The 25062-nt window shown below is 34.7% G+C and overlaps 1 protein-coding gene across 3 annotated transcripts in view; it reads right to left on the bottom strand.

Moving 5' to 3' along the window:
* Positions 1 to 25062, bottom strand: part of ATG4C (autophagy related 4C cysteine peptidase) — a 91894-nt gene that overhangs the window by 11980 nt on the left and 54852 nt on the right. For 2 of the 3 annotated variants that reach the window (XM_043575156.1, XM_043575157.1), the window contains 4 exons: positions 23485 to 23621; positions 17854 to 17932; positions 17122 to 17198; positions 9481 to 9600 (listed from right to left, as the gene is read on the bottom strand). In XM_043575156.1, coding sequence (XP_043431091.1) covers positions 9481 to 9600; positions 17122 to 17198; positions 17854 to 17932; positions 23485 to 23621 — 413 coding nt within the window. The remainder of the gene's footprint in view (positions 1 to 9480; positions 9601 to 17121; positions 17199 to 17853; positions 17933 to 23484; positions 23622 to 25062) is intronic. The other variant, XM_043575158.1, reaches the window with a different exon arrangement.

Below are 25062 nucleotides of genomic sequence, written 5' to 3'. Positions count from 1 at the left end.
GAGGGAGAGATTAGAGAAGTAAGGCAGGTAGAGGGAGTTTCCACTTATAGAAGGCCTAACAGGTCACTGGAAGAGTTGAGGGCTTTTGCTCTGAATGAGTTAGAAAGCAAGGGATTTTGAGTAAAAAAAGTGACACAATGTTAGTTACTTTTTTTTTTTTAATTTTTTTCAATGTTAGTTACATTTTAACAAAATCACTCAGGCTGCTGTTTGGAAAAGATACTGTATAGACAAAGCAAGGGAGATCAGTTAAGAAGACACTGCAGTAATCCCAAGGAAGATATGCTCATGGACCAGGGTAATAATGGTAATGGTGAGAAATAACCAAATTCTAAATATATTGTAAAGGAAAGATGATAGAATTTGCTGGATTGGGCAAGGGTGAGACAGAGCAAGGGTGTGTGAGACAGAGCAAGGGATTCAGGATGATTCCAAGTTTTTAGACTGAACAACCAGAGTAGTGCAGCTGCCATTTAGAGAGTAACCAAATTCTTTTCATTTGGTTTATTTTACTTCTATAATTTACTAGTGTAAAATTTCTTTGGATGGATTTAAGATAAAACTGTAATGCCATGTTCCTTTCTATACAGAGTACTCATGATAAAACTCCAATGAAATAAAACTAATTTTATGTTAGGATTTTTAAAATGGATTTGTTTATTTATAGTTATATTTTACAACTTGGAAAGAATTAAAACAAGTATTTTATAAATATAATTATTTAGAAGGCCATGATGAGATTAACCATGCCACCAACAACAATCATTAAGAAATGGAAAAAAAAAATAGATAAAGCAACTTTTAGAAAGCAGCTGAAAGCAACCAAGAAAAAGAAAATCCTGAGAAGTAAAAATCTTAGGGGATGTATATCAAGAAGTGACAGAAGCCAGGGGGCGCCTGGGTGGCTCAGCTGGTTTTGGCTCAGGTCCAAGTTTGTGAGTTAAGCCCCGCATCAGGCTCCATGCTGACAATGCGGAGCCTACATAGGATTTTCTCTCTCTCTTTCTCTACCACTCCCCTGTTCTCTCTCTCTCTCTCAAAATAACTCAAAACTTAAATAAAAAAAAAAAATAAAAAAAAAAAAGAAAGAAATGCCAGAACACAATGGAATAAATATCTTTAAGGTACTGAACAAAAGACTGCTAAAATAGAATTCTGTGCAGCAAAAATATTTTTCAATAATGAAGGCAACCTCTTCATCATTCCTTCCCCTCCCAAACAAGTCATTTCTAAAGCCACTAGATGCAGCTGGACAAAACAGGCATCCATGCCAGGGTCAGAGAAGTCATCCTGGTCTACTGAGTATGTGGAAGCCAGACTGGAACCTGGCAGATATTAATCAACTGATCAAAGTTAACATCATCAGTAAAAAGACAAATAGAAATAATGTGCGAACCACTAGGATGCAGTAAGAACACACAGAATCACTTCTGTGATACACCTGACAAAGATGCATGATCTGAAAAATCCTGAGGAAACATCAGGCAAACACAAATTGAGGGGATAATCTATAAAATTATCAAAAGTATCTTGTAAAAATAAAGCCAAAAACAAAAGTGCCCATAATCTTTGAAAACAATCAAGGTCATGTGAAAGTCAAGGAAAGATGAGGAACTATTCTAGATTTTTAAAAATTCAGTATATATAAATGCAACACATTATTCTGAACTGGAGCCTTTTACTATACAGAGCATTACTGGGACAGTTAGCAAAACATGAATAGTTTCTGAGAATTATATGGTAATAATGTACAATGCTACTTTCCTGATTTTGATAGTTGTCTTTAGGAATTGCACACTCAATTTTTCAAGGGTTATGGGGCATCATGTTGGCAACTAATTCTCAAGTGGGTCAGAAAAAAGTTATTTGAACCATATTTACAACTTTTCTGTATGACTGCTTTTATTTCAGTTTTTTAATGAAGACATAATAAAGTTATAATCAACAAACAAAAACTGAGAGAATTTATCACCAGCAAACAACACTAGAAGAAACAGTAATGGAAATTCTTCAGAGAGAAGCAAAATGATCCCAGAAAGAAACAAAATAACATGAAAGAATGAAGGTCATCAGAAAGGGTAATATTGATTAAAACAAAATGCTTTGTGGAGTTTAAAATATATGTAGGATTAAAATATATGACAAAGCACAAAAATAGACTTTAAGGAAAAAATATTACTAGACATAGAGGGTCATATAATTATAAAAGAGTTAATTCAGTGAGACCTAACAATATTAAATTTGTATGTAACTAATAACATAGCCTCAAAATATGTAAAACAAAAAGCAACAGAACTTAAAGGAGACAGACCCACGATTACAGTTGGAAACTTTTATCACATATCTTACATACTCTGCAGGAACAAAAAGGACATGAAAGATTTTAACAACATGATTAACTACTTAGAGACAGGGAGGGAGGGGATTGTCAGAGACAGGATTAAATAGAACTATGCCATAGAGATGCTGAAGTCTAAAGAAGTGGAAGATGAAAGAGGGATGGTTGGTTTGTATTTTTTTATTTTTATTTTTTTTACATTAAAAAAATTTTTAATGTTTATTTAGTTTTGAGAGAGAGTGAGAGACAGAGCACGAGCCAGTGAGGGACAGAAAGAGACAGAGACACAGAATCTGAAGTAGGATCCAGACTTTGAGCTGTCAGCACACAGCCCAACACAGGGCTTACACTCACAAGCCATAAGGTCATGACCTGAGCTAAAATCAGATGCTTAACTGACTGAGCCACCCAGGTGCCCCAAGAGGGATTGTTTTAGATGCACTCCCAGTGTATCTTCATCAAATTCACCTGACTTTAAAATTTTCCACCTCTCTCAATTCTTCTAGTCCATTTGCCTCCTTATCCACAGAGATTCCATGATTGACCATTTCAATGAAATAAAAGATACTCCTAACTCTATCTGAAATTCTGCTGTCTCTATCATGCCAAACTCTATTGCTCATTTCATCTCTCAATTCAAGGTTTTGAAGCATTCTTAAAGCAAGTCATGAAACTCTAACAAGTTCATTATAGTAGGAAGACCCTTACTATTCTCTTGCTGATTTTTATTAATTGTGTGGTAGATTCAAACAGGGCAGATTTCATAGACCAAATAAAACTTTTATCTGAACCTTAAGGAAAATACAATGAGTATATCGTATAACATGTTTTTTCACTCCCCAAATTAAATTGTGTTTCCTATTTTTCTTGCCTATAAACTGTATTTTTAACGGAATTTAAAATTTTTGTTATGCATTTATTTGTAGGTTTAATGTCTATTTTGTCCACTTTGACTATCAGTTCATGAAACCAGGAGTTACAACTTTCTTGTTCACCATTGCAAACCCGATTCTAGATGGTCATTCAGCAAACTCAGTGAATACTTACTATGGGCCAGGCACTGTTCTAAAAGGTTTGGGATACATCAGTGACCTAAACAGGCAAAACATTCCTGCCCTTGTGAGGTTTATATTCCACTGGGGAAGACAGATAATAATAAATATAATAGGTAAATATATAATATAATACATCTATATAATAAGTAATAATACAACAGGTAAATTATATAGTGTATTAGAAAGTAGTAAGTGCCTTGAAAAAAATAAAATGACAAGGTAAGAGGGAATGGTAGGGAAAACTGTTTAAATAAGGTGGTCAGATTAAGGCTCATTAAGGAGACATCTGAGCCAAGACTTAAAGGAAGCAAGGGAATCAGTCCTGCAGATATGAGGGAAAAAGCATTACAGTCCATTGCAAAGGCACTAAGATAGGAGCCTGCCTATTAGGTTAGACATCTGCAAGGAAGCCAACATGGCTAAAGCAGAATGAAAGAAGGCAGAGTAAGACAAGAGGGGTTAGGGTAAGAGGGTGGGGCATGGAGACACACATCATCTGAGGCCTTGGAGGATATGGTAAGAACTGTTTTACTTGTAAGTGAAATGGAAAGTCAGTGCGGGTTTCTGAGGAGAAGAGTAGTATGCTTTAAGTTTTAAAAACATCAGCAAGACTGCTGAGTTGAGAACAGGTTCGGGGGAAGGGGGCTTAGAAACAAATTAGGCCATTGACCATTATAGTAGCAGTAGAGGTATGAAAAGTGGTCTGATTCTAGATATATATTAAACATATAATTGGTTCTAGGATAGGAGAGATAGGAAGGAGGTAAGGATAACTCCAAGGCTTTTGGCCTCAGCAGATAGAAGGATAAATTTGCCCTTAAATGAGATGAGGAAAATTATGAGCAGAACAGCTTGAAAAGGGGGGTGCCTGGGTGGCTCAATCAGTTAAGCATCTGACTCTTGATTTCAGCTCAAGTCATGATCTCATCGTTCATTAGATGGAGCCCCACATCGGGCTCTGCGCTGACAGCACAGAACCTGCTTGGAATTCTGTCTCTCTCCCTCCCTCTGCCCCTCCTTCACTCATGCTTTCTCTCTCTCAAAAATAAATAAACATTAAAAAAAAAAAAAGAATAGGTTTGAAAAGAAAGATCAGGAATTTGATTTTGGATATGTGCATGAGACAACACAAGGGATGCTGAATGGCAGCTGGACATATACAATTTATGAATGGAAAGAGGTGGGAACTAAAGATATGATCTTGGTCTTAACTGACTTATAATTGATAAAGCTATATGACTAGATGAGATCACTAAGATAAAGACATGAGAACTAAAGACTAAGTCCTGCAGTGCTCCAACATGAAGAGACTGGGAAGAAGAGCAGACAAAGGCACACTGAGAAGGAAAAACTAGTGAAGAATGAGAAAAGCCAAGATAGTGGTTGTAGAAGCCAAATAAAGAGGGTGTATAAAGGTGCAATGGGTGTTCAGCTATGACAGATACAAATGTTAGGATAGGTGGGATGAAGACTAAGATATGACCCATGGACTTAGCAATGTGGGGGGCATCAGCGACCCTGAGAGGAGTTTTGGTGGAGTGGTAGAAGTGAGAGCACTCAAATCTCTTGTTGACTAAATGAATTACCATATTAACAGCAATTAATTTTTTCTCCTAGACACTTATTTAAGTGTCTGTTAAGTCTGTAAAGCAGACTTGTTTTTGGACTCTCTCTTTCACTTGCCCTCAAGTCCCAGTGGCTGCTTGGTCTTATAGATTCTACTTTCACAAACTCTCTCAAAATAGTTGTTTCCTCTCCCATCCTACAGCTCTGTCTTCAAGTCTTTGAAGAAGGCACTACAAAGCAAGTCTTTTAATTAAGAATGCTGGAACCAATTATCCATGTTTTTTTAAAAAAAAAAAGATACATAAGATATATACAAGTTCTAAATGTGAAACATAAAACTTTTAATACTTTTGGAAGAAATGTAGGAGAATGTGGGGCTCCTGGGTGGCTCAGTTGGTTAAGAGGCCAACTCTTAGTTTTGGCTCAGATCATGATCTCATGGTTTGTGAGTTTGAGCCTCATGTCGGGCTCTGTGCTGACAGCTCAGAGCCTGCTTGGAATTCTCCCTCTCTCTCTGCCCCTTGCCTGCTAGCTCTCTCTCTATCAAGATAAACATTAAAAAAAAGAAGAAGAAATGTAGGAGAATATAAAAAATATGTTTATGACTTTGGTTATTACACATTTCTTTGATAGAAAATTCAAAACCCATAATGAAAGAGATTTACTAATTTGACTAAAATTAAAGATATCATTGACAAGTGAAAACAGTAGCCTAGGAGAATATATCTGTAACACATTGAGCCAACAAGTGATAGTATCCAGAATTATAAATTTGATTTGATTTCCTTCAAATCAAATAGCTTTATAGAGAATTAGAGAAAGGAAATGAGTAAGAAATTCACAAAAGAGGAACCAATGGACCAATAAACTTTGATAAGACATTCAGTTTGACTATTAATCAGAGAAATACAAATTAAAGCTACAAAGAGATACTATGTATATACATGAGATTGGTTAAAAATGTAAAAGTTGTACAATATCAAGTGGTAATATGGAGCATTGGAAATTTTCATATACTGTTGGTATGATAACTTTGGAGAGCATTTGACAATATCTAACAAATCTAAAAATATGCATACCCTGTGACGCAGCAATTCCACTCCAGCATATCTAGAGTATCTTAACATAATTCCAGTTAAAGTAGTACACATACATGAAGAGATATGGACAAGAATATTCTTATAAACATTATTTGTAATTAAAAATTGAAACAAGCTAGATGACCATCAACAAAAGACAGTTTGAATAAAACTACTACTCAGCAATTAGGAATAAGCAACACCAAGACATATAGATATAATCTCTAAGTCACTATTAAATGAAAAAGCAAGTTGCAGGATCTATACATTTTTATATAAACATACCATTAATGATAAGTTTAATAACATATAAAGCAAAATATATTGTTTATGGATATATAAAGTATGAGTATTATATATTAATTTAGGATAGTAATTACCACTGGGAAGGAAGGAAGGGAATAAGATTGTGGAAAGTTAATACAATTCAACTATATATGGGTTTTTTCCCCTTAAGCTCAATGGTAGCACATGGGTATTTATTAAGTTATTCTCTGTATTTCTGTATGCTTGAAATTTAAAAAACCAATAAAATCAACATACTGCTGAAGTACAAACCTCAGCCTGGCATTCAGGACTCTCCATGGTATTATTCCAACCTCTTTTTCTAGCCTCATCCTTTGCTATTTCCTGTAGCAGTGTTTCTCAAGCCTTGAACATATATATGCCTCCTTCATTATTTTTGTTATGTATGCCATCTCTGTTATAATTAGTGATTATTTTTCTTTTCATAGTTTTTAACTTAAGTAGCCTTTTACAAATCACTAATTAATAGGAAACCATGTTTAAAATGCCAGTTATATTTTTCTAATATGATTATAAATAAACATATAAATATTAAGATAATTTACCCTGGTGCTACCTAAAAACATCACGTATACACTTTGGGTTGTACTGTCTTAACACCAGTGGTTCTCAAATTTGGTGTACAAGACTACTTGGAAGGCTTGCTAGAACTGGAGACTCCCAAGCCATATAGGATCCTAATTTAGGCAGTCAGAAGACAGAAATCCTACCCTACGTGTACCCTTGGCACCTAACAAATTGGACTATTTGCCATTCTCTAGAAGAGCTCTACATTTTCCTTTTCCAATACCTTTCCTCCTGTTATTTCCTCTTCTTGAAGCACCCTTCCTTCTACTTAATAAGCCATTAGAAATTAAGCCTACACTTTAAGGCCCAAATTAAATATCACCATCACAGTAAAGAACTGTGACTGGGATGTGACATTGCTCTCATTTCAACATCCTTCCTTCTGCTATCAATTTATTTCTAGTTCTGTATGTGTGCTTATCATATTCAATGTAATGTATGTCTACCTGTCTTATTCTCTCTCTCCTGGCCTATAAATGCTATTTGAGGGCAGAAGCCTTAGACCTGTTCAAAAGCAGGGATTATGGCTTGGTCATATTATCCTTTCAACATGGTAGTTACAGATACTTGCTGGGCTGAGCCCTGCTAAACAGTGAATTAATTTCACAATTTTTATTAACATTTTAAAAATCATGTAGTATAAGGCATTAGAATATTCATACCGCATTACAAATTAAACATGAGAATCTAGGCTACCTAGCTTCATTTTCAAAATGAGACAACTGACATTATATCCTGTATTGAATCAAATAATTTAAATTGTTTTAATTTTTAAAGAGAAAAAAATAACAGTGTAACAAAAAAAACACCAAGTTCAGTTTTTAAGAAGAGAAGGAAAACTACTTAACTTGCAACCTTCCAAGCAAAAGTAAATGATCAGGTTATTAATCGACCAAGAGTTTTTGACACTACTACAAAAAACTATTAACTTAAGAAACAACCTTGTTATTAAAAGAAAGTTAGTGGACTCTACCAAAATTCTCAGTACTTCCACATGATATTTCAATATTGCTTCCCTTTGCTTTAATATTGCATAATTACTCTGATGCATCATGAGCAATAATTTCTAAGTATTTTCCCATGTAAAAACCATAATATAGATATGAATAGGTATGTATGTGTATATAAACCACAAAAAGTATCAGTTTTAATCAGAGAATATCAACATGTAATTCATTTGTGAATCTTGTTTTTTCACTTTGGTAATAATAATTCGGTTTGTTTCTAGTCCAGGAGTAGACTTTTACTGTTCTAAACGTACTTAATTTCACCTGGATAGAAAACAAACTAGTGGAAACAAAAACACAACTTTCTAATGGGAAATGATGGTCAACCTCAATCTCTATTACAATATCACCTGGATTGGTGTATTTTAGCACATATTTTACATGGTACTTTATAAAGACAGAACTGTCAAACAAAAATATACAAGTGTATATACTAACTTCAAGTAATGAAAGAGGGGGAAAATGGAGAAACATTTTGTTACATTCACTTGGCCTTCTGGGTTAAAAAAGGAGAATGAAAAGACAACAGTTCTGAGAAATGAGAAGTAAAGTTCCCCTGTGTCTCATTTTCTGTTCTCATTCACTTTTCTGTCATGTACCTGTTAATTTTCCTCTTTTACATGGCAAGTCAAGTAAACTACTCTTCGCTTATATGAAACTTCTTATTTAACTTTTTCATTATGTTTTTACATTGTAAAGATCACATTTCAGCCCACTGTGTCCATTTTCCAGAATAAAACTAACTGGAAGTTAAAGCAATAATGAGGTATTACTATACCTGAGCTCAAGTTAAAAATTTCCAAAAATGATTCTAATATTGGTTTTGTTTACCATAAAATTATAGCCTATAACTACTGATACTAATAAAGACAGCCATCCAGTTATGCTTGCTTCCTAAGTAAGTAAGTAATCTTTTTTATTTTCTAAAGTACTAAATATAGACAGACCTTAAGGTTCTATGTTTTAGCAGTACTCAAGGACCAAAAGAAAAAAAAAAAAAAAAGCTAAAGTTTAAAGGTAATGAGAAGGAGTTAAATAAACCTATTTCAAAGACCCTATAAGTAGAATAGATCAGATTAGACAAGCTTATTGGAAGGTAACAACACAGCTCATTTAATAAAGCAGTTCTGAGAAATCCAAAAATACCATTTCTCTTTAAAAAAAATCAAAGAAGCACTTGGACTAACAAGAAATAATGCACAATTTGGCTTGATCAAATACTTCATTAATTTTTTTCTACCCCCTAAGGTATTGCCCTTTTAAAATCCTCTTCAAATAAAATATAACCTAATTGCTTGCACATGGCTACAGTTTGGGATGGGATTTTTATTTCAACAGTGCCACCTAGTGGGGCAATTGATACTTTCAGCCAATTGGTTTTATTAGTCTCAAAGGCTAGGAGTCCCCAAGTAGTTTTACTTTCTGGTTCACAATATTCCTGATAATATTAACATTCAAGGGGAAATTTTACAAAAGAATAATTTACAGATTTCTGTCCTCTGATAGGCTATCTCTAATAAAAATTAGGTCATTTACAAATATAATATTTTAAATAAAAGTACCTTAGTGATTTCTTCAGAAGCTCGTTTGAAGTCCTGAACATTTCGACAGTAAAATCCTATTGTACAGCTAGGATCCATTTTTCGAAATGACATCTTTTTGGGAGAAGGGCAGTGGAATGTCTGTAATTTTAAAAGTTCTTTAGGATTAATTTAGTTTTATTTGATGGACTTCAGTATATACAAGATATTACTTAAATTAAAATTTGCCATTTAACTTTTCTCAAAATTATAAATATGCTTTGGAACAGTGCTTTAGTCTATCCTATGAAAATGGTCCTTTCCACCCCCCAAAGCTTTATTTACAGTTTACCAAATCTCCACCGTATATGATATTAGTGCCATTCCACAGAAGAAAAGAAGTGTGTCAAAAATGGCATGCATTTCGAACACTTGCAGAAGGGAAGAAAAATGTGCCACTGAAAAAGACATACATAAGCTAGCACAAGGTTTAGAATTCAGTTAGTTATTTCTATGAAAGTTCAATTAAGCCTGTTTTTTGAGATTTTTTAATGTTAGAATACCTTTTAATAGGGATATCAAGACATTGTAAACAAATACACAGATTCATGTAAATGTTCCATAATGATATGAAAATAGGTCAACTTGAGAATTTTAGCATCTGACACAATTCATACACACTTACATATTCTTCCAACTCACTCTTCTACTTGTTTAAGTTCTTATTTATTCCTGTACGGGACACAGTTGTAAACTGTTCTATAATGGCCCTTGCTATCCTCCTTACCAGTCTCCCTGTCACTTCACTTTTTCTCATGTAGTCACAGTGCCACAGATATAAATTGGCTAGGGAGGCTGCTCTAGCCTCTCTACTCTTGCTAGTGAGATATGGCTAACTAGTAGAGTCTGGGATCTTCAGAAAATACAAAAGAAAAGGGTAGAATATAAAGCTAATAATTCCAGGGGCACCTGGGTGGCTCAGTTGGTAAAGCATTCAACTCTTGATTTCAGCTCAGATCATGATCATAGCATCATGGGATTTGAGCCGTATCAGGCTCTGTGCTGGGCATGGAGCCTGCTTAAGACTCTCTCTCTCTCTCTCTCTCTCTCTCTCTCTCTCTCTCTCCCTCTCCCTCTCCCTCTCCCTCTCTCCCTCTCCCTCTGCCCCACTTGCATGCACTCTCTAAAAAAAAAAAAAAAAAAAAAAAAGCTAATCATTCCAATCTTTTTTTTTTTTCATTACCACATTCTGGTGCTTTGCTTAAAAGATTTTTTTTTAAACTGCTTGAATGCTCAGAGGTCTTGTCCTTAAAAATCATTGATGCTACCACCAAAGTCTGTTTTTGTATGTATAAAAAAAGGTTATATGTAAAAAAAGGAGGACCATAAGTAAATATATATATATATATATATATATATATATATAGTCACATTTGTTTACATTTGTATAAATAAACTCTGCAAGGGTAACCAAAATTGGGGTGCCTGGGTGGTTCAGTCGGTTAAGCATCCAGCTCTTGGTTTCAGTTCAGGTTTCTGGTACTGATGAGATCATCAGGTCATGATCTCACAGTTCATGAGTTCAAGCCCTGTGTCAGGCTCTGCTCTGCCAGCATAGAGCCTGCTTGGGATTCTCTCTCTCCCTGTCTCTCTACCCCTCCCCTGCTCATACTGTCTCTGTCTCTCTCAAAATAAATAAATAAACTTAAAAAAAAAAAAAGGATATACCAAGGTTAGAGGAGAGAGAAAAACTGGGCAGATGGGAGATGGGTGTGAGAAATTCTTTGTTATGTATTTTATATTTTTTGATTAAAGAACCAGCTCAATTAAGAAATGATCAAGGCTGAATCTGAACTCATAAACTGAAAATGTCCCTACATTTAATGCCTAAAACTATGGGATTTTAACTTAAACTGTTTATTAAAATACAGAAAAACATAGGCTTCCAAATTTGTTTATGGTGAATCAGTCAAAATCACTCTTTCCTCTCCCCATATATTCTAGTGATCCAATTAGAGTCCCATATTATCACTAGAGGATATGCAAATATCCTCTATGCTGTCCAAAATGCTGTCAGCTCTGAGCTGACAGCAGTGAGCCTGATGCAGGGCCTGAACTCATGAACCATGAGATTGTGACCTGAGCTGAAGTCAGACATTCAACCTACTGAGCCACCCAGGCGCCCCTAATACTTACTTTATATAGTGAGATCCAACCTTTGGAACCTCCAGAGTACCAGTCAAAACAAGTATTGTCTTAGTTGGACATTTTCCAAAACTGTTTCACCTGCTTAATTATCTGTTTTATTGAAAACAGATCTAGGGAGGCACAGAAGAGCTACATAAATGTGTTAGTTAACAATAAGTTAACTACAGGAGTATAAGGAGTCTGTGTGTAAGGCACAGATAGCTCTATGTCATATTCACAAAAAGATACTCTACCTACAAGGTATCTAAAAATAGTCACTTACCCAACTCCTTACAAAGCCAATAATAAAGAATGTGTATTTAGTTTTTACTACTTGAGGATAAGTAAGAAGGGCCAAAAGTTTGTATACGGTCCAACAAAGGATTTTTAAACTCAACTACAAGGATGTCCTACATTACATACACTATGTTACTATTTTCATGTAAGAACCAATAACACTAAACCTAATAGGCTTAGTGCAATTTCACTGTATTGCCTCAGTCATCATAGACAGTAAAGACAAACACTATATTGTTATTCATGGTTGTTTTGATATCTACAAAGAACTTTTTAAATTATTCACAAAAACACAGATATAAGTCTCTGATCACTGAAAAATGAAATTGCTATTGGGTGTCACTATATGAGTACTAGGACTCGTATCACAAAGAGGCATTTTATACCATTAAAACTTAAAATTATGTTTTTTGGTTCACCTTAGAAGGTTCTGAAGTCAAACTAACATTAACTTATAATTCAGAATTATTTGTCACAGAACAAGTTAGACTTTAAAATATTTTCCCAAGGGGCATTCATTACACAGCTGTATTCACTTTGTGATAATTCTTTCAGCTCTGTACTTACGATTTCTTTTTTAATTTTTAAAATTCTGATGATTGGTAAGAGTAGCACCTTTTACTTCACAAACACATTTTAGGGAGTATTTGCTATACATACTTCTGTGACAATGAAATTGTTTCTGAAAAAACTAGTCATGGTGAGTCAATTCCTATTTATTTCATTTTTTAATACATTATTTATTCACTGCCTCAACAAATAGTTATTAGGTATCTACTAAATTCCAGGCACTGTTCTAAGCTTAGTTTTTGGAATAGTGGACTCTCTTACCTAAACATACAAACAATACTGAAACAAATACTTTTAGGTGTAGCTACGCTATTCTGGTGATTTAGATGGAGCTTCCTGAGTTAGAGAATACCCTTACTACAAAGCACCTCCTACTATATGCAGTTCACATGTGTAATTCATAAAGGGTACATCTTTCACTGATGAATTCACTCATCCATCTGTCTAATCACATCACATCATTCTCATAGCTTTAATGCCACTATTCTCTGAATTTACTAGGATAGATTAAAATAACCACTACTGCATGGAACTCCTAAAATCTGAAACTTGAAACTGGGGGCCCAGGAATCACAATAGACTAATACATCTATTTATAAGGCCTTATTAACAGAATATTAATATTTAGTAACCAAATATTGCCTTAATAATAGAATAGAATTTGTTATTTGTAAGAGTTAGCACCAGTCATTCTGAAAGTGTATCATAAATAACATGACACAACAGTCTCTGGTTTAAGAAATCTTATTAAATACATACACACATAAATATATATATATATATATTTATATGTATATATATATATTTATATATATAATAATGAAAATATGTATCTTCTAGTCCTCTCATCCCAACAATTGATACTCTGCCTGAACCACTGGGAACCCACAATTCAACATACCCTAACTGCAAAAGCCCATTTGAGTTCTTCTCATTCCCTTCTAATTTCAACTTGTTTTTACACAACTTTTTTCCTTAAGGTAATTCATGCTGCTCCTTTAAACCCCATTCTCTAAATGAAAATTATAGACGTATATACATACATGACTACTTCACATTCACTTCACAATGTCAAAAACTCAGTGAAGATAAAGATGAGGGGAATTCTCTTTTTCAAAGTTAATATAAAAATTAAATAATACATAAGAATATATTTTATAAGAGGGTGTCACAAGAATGGAAAATTAGGGGCTCCTGCCTGGCTCAGTCATTAAAGTGTCTGACTCTTGATTTTAGCTCAGGTCATGATCTCACAGTTCGTGAGATCAAGCCCTGTATCACTCTGCGCTGACAGCATGGAGCCTACTTGGGATTCTCTCTCTCTCTCTCTCTCTCTCTATCTCTCTCTCTCTGCATGAGCATGCTTATGCACACTTTCTGTCTCTTTGTCTCTGTCTCTCTCTCAAAATAAATAAGTAAACTTAAAAAAAAGAATAGAAAATTCATACAAATATATACATAAGCAAAGCATCTGGAACCACAGGAAAGAAAAAAATTCAACAGAAGACTATAGTACTTAGGACAGTGCCTTGCACATATAAAGAACTCAGTAAGTAGTAGTTCAAAAAAGAAAAATACTTGGTCTGATTTGGCTTCAAAATTTTTAAAGTTCAACTCTACATATATAGGAATTCAATACCATAAGAACAACAAAAGATATGGTCTAAATCTCTTCTTCAATGTCAAATACTCAGATATACTATTTTCTTAAATTTTCATAATCCTATTGGATTCAAGGCATTCACACAAAATATCAAGACTACCAGTAATTCTTTACATGGTGTTGGATAAAAGAGCTAAGATTTTAATTTCTCCGTCTACAAAATCAAGTACTGATCAAATAAACATGCTTTTAAAAATAATTTTTTTGGGGGCGCCTGGGTGGCGCAGTCAGTTAAGCGTCTGACTTCAGCCAGGTCACGATCTCGTGGTCCGTGAGTTCGAGCCCCGTGTCCGGCTCTGGGCTGATGGCTCAGAGCCTGGAGCCTGTTTCCGATTCTGTGTCTCCCTCTCTCTCTGCCCTTCCCCCGTTCATGCTCTGTCTCTCTCTGTCCCAAAAATAAATAAACGTTGAAAAAAATAATAATAATAATTTTAATAGGGGCGCTTGTGTGGCTCAGTCGGTTAAGCGTCCAACTTCGGCTCATGTCATGATCTCACAATTCATGGGTTCAAGCCCCACATCAGGCTCTGTGCTGACAGCTCAGAGCCCAGAGATGGCTTCTGATTCTGTGTCTCCCTCTTTCTCGGCCCCTCCCCTGCTTGTGCTCTCTCTCTCTCAAAAATAAATAAACATTAAAAAAATTTTAATAATAAAAAATAATAATTTTAATAATTGAGGTATAAGGGTGGTGGTTTTAGAATGCTCGTATAATTACATCAATCAACTGCAAAATGTCAATAGCATAAATACATACAACAACCTACATACCAAGGCAAGGATGATTAATAATATCTCCACTTGGAGCATTTTAAGCTTAAATATGATAAAAAGCAAAAAGTGAAATTTTATTTCTGTACAAAGATAGACAACTTGCTGTAGTTTTTATATTATACTCTCATAGAAAAATAAATGATACTATTCAATAAATAGCCTAAGACAAATGCCTGAACTGAGAAAAATGAAAAACTGTCCAGAGGAATTATCCAGACAGGTTGAGATACTCTTCTAGCATCTCAAAAATATAAATCTAAACCCACTTTCTCAGTGTCCCAATGTATAAGAAATAAATGCTTCTGTGCATTTCAGAAGTTACTTGATTTCACCAAATTTTACTTTGCAAAGTCTCTCAAAATCATTTCCTCTCTTCCATTCCCACTACTAACACCCCACTTCAAGCTTTATTGACTTACTCATGAAGTGTGTTGCACCTGTCTCCCAAAGTGAGCTGCAGCCTTTCTAATCTTGCTGGTGTAGACATAACCAGGATAGTCATTCACCTGGCTTCTTTGTGGAATCTCTCAAAATATCAGAAGAATAGTCTCTACTGGTCAAGATAGTCAATACTAATAAGCTTTTAATTTGCCTATTTTAGATAATACTAGAAAACTATGAATAATTTTCCATCTGAATTTCAAATGTCTACTTTTTTAAGTAGTTAATATGGTACAGATACACAGATAGTCACAAGTCACAGATACACTGTGTAACTTAGACATAGGAATCAGTGCTACAAGACCACAATGCAGCTGAAAGAGAATTACAACATGGTTCACATAGCACAATTCTATTGTGTTGCCCACAGTATCAATAGGTCATCTATAAATATTTATTAAGGTTTACATGCAAGACACTATGAAGGAAGAAAACAGAAAGCAAATCTTATCTCTGGCCTCAAGTTGCTTGTACTTTAGTTCAAGTAATAGTTTACAAAAGATGCTAGCATGTTTTATAATGTATCTTTCAGAACCAGATTCTAATCTTACAGTTTATTTTTATAATCTATCCCTTAAATATTATTAGATATTATTAGCTAACAAGCTCTTACTAAAACAAAATATTAAACCACATTTCTAACTTGCCAAGCCTTTGAGAATTAGTGATCCATGCCACTTAAGTGATTAAAATTATTTGAAAAGTCTATAAAAGCATCAACTGGGAAAACAAGAACCAAAACCATGAAATAATTACATGTCTCACCTATGCACTCTCAAAATTTTCTAAATTGAAATACTAGATAATAGGGGCACCTGGATGGTTCAGTCAGTAGAGCATGCAACTCTTGATCTCAGGGTTGTGATTTTGAACCCCACATTCCGCATAGAGATTACTAAATAAATAAATATTTTTTAAAATAATAATTTTAGCAGTGCCTGGGTGGCTCAGTCAGTTAAGCATGCAACTCTTGATTTTGGATCAGGTCATGATCTCACAGTTTTGTGAGTTCCTGCCCCACGTTGGGCTCTGTGCTGTTAGCACAGAGCCTGCTTGGGATATTCTCTCTCTCTCTCTCTCTCTCTCTCTCTCTCTCTCTCTGCCCCTCCCTCACTCACACTCTCTCTGCTCTCTCAAAGTAAATAAATAAAGAAATTTTTTAATAAAATAAAATAATAAAATTAAAAATAATAAAATTAAAAAATAAAACACTGGATCACAAATGACCAACATAAAGGAAAAGAATATGTTAAGAAATGAGAGCTGAAACAATTAGTAGAAACCCAACTAAGCTCTGGAGAAACTTAACTAGGGATTAAGACTTAACAATTATACATAAAATAAGTTAGCAGATAGTCACAAGTCACTTTGTTATTCTAAACCAACTCCATCATCTTTTTCTCCCCCCGCTTTGTCTTTTTTTAAAACATGCCTAACATTTTAAATTCTTGAGTAATATTCAGCTGTTTATCTACAAAATTACTTGGAGGCTTGATCATTTATTTTGGTAGGACTAAGGTACCTAACAAGTCAGAGACAAAGATAAATGAAGAAGAAAGTATGTCATAAATTAAAATTCAGCAACAAATTATTTAACCTTTGACCAGTGTATGGATTATGGTTTTATAAATCAGTAAAATATTACTAACTTGGAATTGTAATACCAGAAAAGCATAGCTGTCTAACACATCTCTAAATAATTTGAGTTTGCTTCATATGGTAAGAAAATAGTACCAGCTCTTTATCCATAGTACCTCAAGAGGGAAATCCTTTATGCTGACATCTACAAAAGATTGGCAGTAATGAGGATCCATGTAAATCAAACTGTCATCTACAAGGACAAAACAGAAGACAAGTAATTCAAAAAACACCTTATTATTACACTGCTTACAATCCAATTTCTATGTAGAATAGCTGAAAAAAACCTGGGAGTAACAGCTTGCCAGACTGATATTCATTGACTGAAACATAGGTTTGCACAGGACAGATTAACTTTTGCATAATCAAATATGCTTGTATAAGCAGAATTTTTATAAAGTGATGAGACTGTCATTTAATTTTTGGTGATAAAATTACTTTCACAAACACACAATTATATTCTACAGTTTGCATATGAAAAATGTATTGCACTACTTTATCCTGACAGGAAGAACATATTGCTTGTCATTTTATCATCAAGTAGCACCACTAAAACTGGTAAAAAGTAAATATGTAAATAGCAACTGTCAGAATGTAGCAGCAATGTCTTTTCAAGTTTAGTGAAACCAATAAATTATGCCTGTTTATGCAATAACAGAAATTAAACATACATTTTACAGAATCCAATTATGTTGTGGACCAAATGACAAATGAGTGGCTATGGTAGGACTGATGAATTTATAAGGTACTCATTTTGGTCTGTTAATCATCCTGTTTCCAATGATCCTAAATTAACTTCTGATTTTTAAAAGAAAACAATAATAAAAATGTTTTATTAAACCACTAACCTTGAAATCCAGCAAAGTAGTATGACTGTTTAGGTTTGCCACCAATAATACCCACACAATATTCAAGGCTTAAAATACCCTGTCAAAAGAAATTAATACAGATTTAGAGTCATGAGGCAAATGATAATTATTCAAAACAATCAAATTTGTATTAGCAGTATTAGTACGTATCATAGTTCCCAAATTTTTCACCACCAGTTTTATTTTTATTACATATGCCCCATATTCTAAAATCCTTTTATCTACAAACACTATTTTCCATTTTCTTTAAATCACTCAACAGTAAATCAAGTGTTCTGATCAGTGTGTCACTCAACAACATTAACAACTACTGTGTACCAGATACAGAAAGAAATAAGGTCACCATATAAAGGCAATACAGTTCCTACCGAAACCAAAACACTTGCCCTTTTGGTTGCAAAACCAAAACACTTGCAACAGTTAGCTGTTGCAGCCTTATCATGATCAATATAGTATTTTCATCAAGTTTTTAAAATACTAGAAATACTCCTTAGACCTTATTACTATTTTCACTGAACTTCAAGTCTTAGAATCCCAAACTAAAAACCATTTTCTAATCAACAGCATTCATTTGACCCATTTTAATGCTATTTCATAAATTTATTAGAATAAGATAAAATGAAAACAATATAATCTAAGGCAAAATATAATTGTTATTAAGCCAATTTTATTTACCAATCATAAAATATCAGGGATACTGCAATCAATTATTTAGTATGCCCCTCAGCATCTATTCTAAGTGTAAAACTCTATTTAAGCTGGGCAAAATAATCCTTTTTTTTTTTTTTTTTTTTTTTTTTTTTTTAGAGAGAGAAAGCAGAGGAAAGGAGGAGAGAGAGAGAAGGAGAATCTCAAGCAGACTCCACACTTAACATGGAGCCCAATGCAGGGCTCAGCCCCACAACACTGAGATCATGACCTGAGCTAAAATCGAGTCAGATGCTCAACCAACTGAGCCACCTGAGGTGCCCCTGGGCCAAATAATTCTATACCTTTTAAAAAAACATGGCCAGTGGAATCAGTTAATAAGGTCTTGTCAATATTTTAGCCTATTTTATGTGTGTATGTGTGTATATCTATATCTATATCTATATCTATATCTATATCATGTATTCTAAACTTATAAAGACTAATAATGATAAGATGCATATTATAAAACCTCAAAGTATTAAATAATATTTATGCTTTCCTTCTCTTAAATGACAGGATGTTTTTATATCTAGAAGATATAAAAATAAAAAGTATATGAACTGGGGTATCTGGGTAGCTCAGTTAGTTGAATGTCTGGCTTCCACTTGGGTCATGATCTCACCACTCGTGGGTTCGAGCCCTGCGTTAGGACTGACAGCTTGGAGTCTGGAGCCTGCTTCGGATTCTGTGTCTCCCTCTCTCTCTGCCCCTCTCCTGCTCACTCTCTGTCTCTCTCTCAAAAATAAATAAACATTAAAAAAAAATTTTTAATAAAAAAATATATATATAAACCAATGGTTTTTTCCCTTTAACAAGTAATCAAACCATAAAGTATTTTTAACTTAATTATTTTCTTAAAAATATGTGATTGTTGTGGAACACCTGGGTGGCTTAGTCGGTTAAGCATCCGACTTTGGCTCAGGTCATGATCTTATGGCTGGTGAGTTTGAGCCTGGTGTCGGGCTCTGTGCTGACAGCTCAGAGCCTGGAGCCTGCTTCAGATTCTGTGTCTCTCTGTCTCTCTCCGCCCCTCTCCCAATTGTGTTCTGTGTCAAAATAAATAAACATTAAAAAAATGTGGTTGTTGTAAAAAAATAAAAACACACAGAATATATATTAAAAGGTAAAAATTTCCCCAAACCCTGACACTCAGAGCTTATCATTATTAATATTTGGGGAACACCTTCTTGAACTCAATCTGTGTATATTCACATAGAGATTTATGAATACAGTTCTATGTATGTGGCATCACACTACACATGCTGTTATAAGTTTGGTCAGTCATTACGTCATAAACCTCTTTTCCTATCAATAAATATAGATCTCAGTATAATATTTAATAGTTGTAAAATACTCTATTTTATGAAGATAGCCAAATGTGCCTTAAAATCTCCATTCTGAACATTCAAGTTGTTCCTAGGTCCTCACTGTTATAAATAACCCTTTTAGAGAAAACAACTTTGTATATTTTCAGTCATGTGAAAATTGGAAAAGAGAACTGCAACTAAGAAAGTTAAATGAAACAGAGAAGGCATATTATAGGTTAAAATTAATTTAGAGTTAACAAATATATAAGATGAAATTATAAAGAAAATAATAAAGTGTTATTCTGTTTTTATTATTATTCCATGAATAGTCTATTATTCTATTGCTTTCCCCTCAAATAAAAATCCTTAGAGAGTGCCTTACTTCAACTTGAGGCAATCTGATCAGCTGACACACAATGTTTCTGACATAGAGAGCCATGAGGAAGTGAAAGTTCTAAGTCCCTCATAGCCGAGAAAAGAAAGAAAAAAGTATATAGCAAGAATCATCCATAACTCTCCTCAGCAATGATCCTAAGTAATGGAATAAAGACTCTGGTTCCTGACATCTATATTTCCTTTTCAACAGACTAGAGCAGATTTAGCAATAAACACTTAGAGGCAGATTAGGAACTAAAATGCCATTACATAGAAGAGACTGTATCTTTGGAAACCAACACTTTTCAGTCCCTAAAAAAGCTTCTTCACAGCTATCTGGTGGTGAGAATTTATTGAGCTGTACCCATGAAGCAATAAATAAGACTGAAGTAATCAGTCAAAAAGAAAAGTCCTAATTTGTCTTGCTGGAGAAGGAGAACATATTAGATTTTCCCATTCCAGGTCCTTTAAATATATATATAAATAAATAAATAAACTTCCCGAGCTAAGAGCTGGTGAAGCACCACACCAAATTTCTTTCTCCTCACAGAATGTAGCAGAGGATGGTACCATCTCTGAAAGATTGGAATTACCTTGATTAATAAATTTGGAAAATAGAACTGAGGGGTGAATTTTAGATAGTATCATGTACAATGGTTCGGCAGGAAAAAAAAATACAACTGCTGACAAAAGAGGAGGCAGTGGAGGAAGAGGAGGAGATGGAGTGGGAGGCGTGGAATGGGGGTGGAGGAGGTAGAGAAAGAGAAAAAAGAGTAGAAGAGGAAGAAGAGGAAGATTCTTCTTCTTTTAGGACTGTCAGACACTGTATTTTTTCACTTCCAAGTGAATGCCTCTTGACAAGTTGTCATGTTGGCTTTTGACCCAACCAACCCTTAAGCAAACATAACACCTAACATCCAGCCTACTTCACTCAGCCATCTCAGCCACTTTTTGCTGATAATTGAAAAATTAAAATGTCTCAATAGTCAGTGCTCTCTTATTTTAGTGGACTATGTATAAATTCAATTGGTAGAAGCTCAAAGAAATATTACCTTTTTAAAAATCCGTATTTTAGGGAAAATATAAAAATAACAAAAGTTCTGGTCTGTTACCAGTTTACTGTCTGAACTTAAACTTAGCATTTAACTTCAGTCTTCTCGGTTTTAAAAAGACAAATAGTTCCTAGCTGTTTTGAAGGCAAAATGAGATGTATCTGTATTAAAAGTGTTATAGAAATATGAGAGTTAACCAGTTAGTTGTTGAGCAACTCTTATATGCTGGGTTCTGAGGATCACTTTAACAGTTAACCATGGTTTTTTTCACTACAAACTCCATTGAGTCATTCAACATGATTGAATGATAAAAAATATTAATAGCACCAAGTAGCAAAGCTCGCAGCCAGATGAAATATGCCTTGAAGCCATCTGCAGCCCATTCCAACAGAAATAGGGGTTTGACCAAAGGAGTCAGTTCCAAGATTGCCTCAGTTTCTAATCTTTTCATGGCAGTGGAAAAGGCAGAGGGAATCCATCCAGTTCAGACTTGGTTACAACCTACTGAGACATGGCAACATGCCAAAAGTCCCAAAACCCTTAATAGATTTGCTAGATGAAATGGTTCATACCTTCCCACATTCTAACATTAACTCTACTAAAGAGCCCACATGTTAGAAATTAAAACCCCGATTCTATCTGATTCATATATTTTCGATATAGTATTAGTACTATTGGTAACATGTATGCCTGCAAAACTTTAATAACTATTAGGAAAAGCCAGTATACCAGCTAGAAAACTTCCATATCCCATATATTGACAACAACTGTTCTAGATTTTTAGAAGTAGCACAGTCTAAAGTGAAGACACATGTTCCACTCATACACACATGGACCCTAAGGCTTTACGTGGGGAACAAACCATTACTGAAACTTAGATTTCAAGATTACTATATACCATAACACTCCATTCAAAGAGGAATTCCGTCTCTGACCTTGAAAAGATGAGAAACTTTATTAAAACTATGAAAATAATATAAAATACTATAATTTTATCCAAAAGTAAGTATTTCAAAAGGTAAAGTTTTGGGGCACCTGGGTGGCTCAGTTGGTTAAGCATCCTACTTCAGCTCAGGTCATGACCTCACCATTCATGAGTTCCAGCCCCGCATCAGGCTCTGTGCTGACAGCTTGGAGCCTGGAGCCTGCTTCTTGGATTCTGTGTCTCCTTCTCTCTCTGCCCCTCCCCCACTTACACTCTCTCTCTCTCTCTCTCAAAAATAAATAAAATATTAAAATAAATTGTTTTAAAAAGGTAAAGTTTTGTGCAAAAAGCAGAATCAGACCTATAAATACAGAGAGAAAGGAGGTAGGGGAGATGGTCAAATGGGTGAAGGGGAATGGGAGATACAGGCTTCCAGTTATGGAATGAATAAGTCACAGTCACAAAAGGCACAGCACAGGGAATAGTCAATGACAGCACTGTATGGTTGCAGAAGCAAGCTACACTTGTGGTGAGCATAGCAGAACATATAGAGAAGTTGAATCACTATGTTGGTACACCTGAAACTAATGTAACATTGTGTGTCAAGTATACTCAAAAAAAAAAGTTTTAAGTTAAAGTTTTGTGACAACTGAATGTGTTGATGCCCACAACAAAACAACATTAGATAACCATAGGTTCATTTGGAGAAAAGAGTTATGTGTTCTCAAATAGAACTGATTTTTAACTGGTTAATATAAAGAAAACAAAGATGGAACCTTCCCCCATGTGATCTTTATCACTTCTGTCTATATAAATAGTCATCCCACTTATTCACCTTATGGTGCCACAGGAAACAAATTAAGAGATAAATACAGCAGTAATAGAAAACTCACTTCGTTTCAGTTGTTATCTTGAAACAATTTAATGTGGGTTTTATAAACAAACAAAGGTACATTCTTTTAACAATCACATAGAGGGATAATGGGAACTGTAGACATATCACATATTATAATTATTGGTGCATCTGTGTCTCCCTGATTAGCTACAAAAAGATTAAAAGGCTTTTCACTTGGTCATAGAACATGATAATCTTCAAATCACATCTGATTCTGCAATACTGAAATTTAAAATCTCTAATGTCAAGCTTTACAATCTACAACTATAAAATCATCACTACCCATTTAATAGAAAAAAGATTGCAAACCTGTATTTTTCAGATTAGCTAGCATCGCCTTAAAAAATTTTTAGTTCTTATTCATACCTTTACAAAATCTAAGTAGTCGGTGTTGGTTCTTTCTCCACCAAGTCTAACAGGGATTAGAATAATAACAGCTTTGTCATCTGTATTATCAGAGGCCATGGAAGTGCACTGTTTATCAATTACATCAGAACTATAAACTGAGAAAAATAATGAATATGTATTACATTTTATAAAAATGATTTTCAGAAACATTTTTACTCTAGTCCCTCCCCCCCTCATTGGCCAGTCATCTAATCTCTGATATCACCATCAAGGTCTCAATGAGTTAAAAAATGTCTACCCTATTTATACATTTAGCAGATACTCATCAAGTAGCTACTATGGCACTAGGGCTTTACCAATGGGCAAAAGAGAAAAATCCCTGCCCTCATAGAGCATATACTCTAATATGAGGAAACAGTAAATAAGTAAAATATAAGATATGTCAGATGGTGATGGGTCCTCTGAAGAAAAACAAAGGGAGAAAAATGAACAGTAAGTGGGGGGAGTATTTAAAATAAGGTGGTTAAGGAGGGCCTTATGAAAAATATAACATTTAGATCAAGACAAAGTAAGAAACCAAGATATGCCAATACCTGGGGGAAGAGCATTCCAGGTATAGAGATCAGCCAATGCAAATGCCTTAAGGCAGAAGCATAGCCAGCATGCTCTGGGACCAAGAGGCCTGTGTCTCTGGAGGGAAGTTAGTAAGGGGTATTGTAAAAATTGCAGTTTTTACTTTGAGTGAGATGGGAAGCCACTGAAGAGTTTTTTAGAAACGGAGTGTCCTAATCTGGCTTACACTTTACCAGTGTGGTTCCTGTGTTGATAACAGACTGTAGGGGTAAGGGCTGAAGCACAGAAAACAGTTAGGAAGCAACCGCAGAGGGGTGCCTGGGTGGCTCAGTTGGTTGAGTGTCCAACTTAGGCTCACGTCATTATCTTGTGGTCTGTGAGCTCAAGCCCCATGCTGGGCTCAGCTCTGACAGCTCAGAGCCTGGAGTCTGCTTTGGATTCTGTGTCTCCCTCTCTCTGCCTCAATCTCTCTCTCTCTCTCTCTCTCTCTCTCTCTCTCTCTCTCTCTCTCAAAAATAAACAAACATTAAAAAAATAAAAAGAAAGCAATTGCAGAAATCTAGCAAGAAATGATGGTGTCTCAAACAAAGGTAGTCATTGTGAAGATAGAGAATGGTCATGGGTTGGTCATATGGAGCTGATTAAAAGTGATCAGTAAATTAAAGAACTCCTTAATATGTTAAATGCAAGATGGGAAAGGGAAAAAAAAGGAGTCAGGTGATTTGAATGGTTTTGGTATAAGTAAAAAGAGTAAGAGAGGTGCCATTTACAAAGACATAGACAACTATAAGAAGGGAAAAAATAGGATAATCGGTAAATCAGTGTTAGACATGCTAAGTTTCAGCTATCTATTAGACATGCAAACAGGGAGGATAAATAGGCAGTTATGGATATAAATGCCTGGATTTGGTGAGAGGTCCTATAAATTTGGGAGTTGACAGCATATTGATGGTCCTATAAAGCCATGAGACCTGGTGAATTCAAATCTGTGTACAAAAGAGATGAGGTCTAAAGGCTGAGCAC

Source organism: Prionailurus bengalensis, chromosome C1 (genome assembly GCF_016509475.1).
Source record: "Prionailurus bengalensis isolate Pbe53 chromosome C1, Fcat_Pben_1.1_paternal_pri, whole genome shotgun sequence".
Classification (NCBI taxonomy): domain Eukaryota; kingdom Metazoa; phylum Chordata; class Mammalia; order Carnivora; family Felidae; genus Prionailurus; species Prionailurus bengalensis.
The sequence above is the reverse complement of the archived record's forward strand: the minus strand, read 5'-3'. Positions and strand labels throughout refer to the sequence as shown.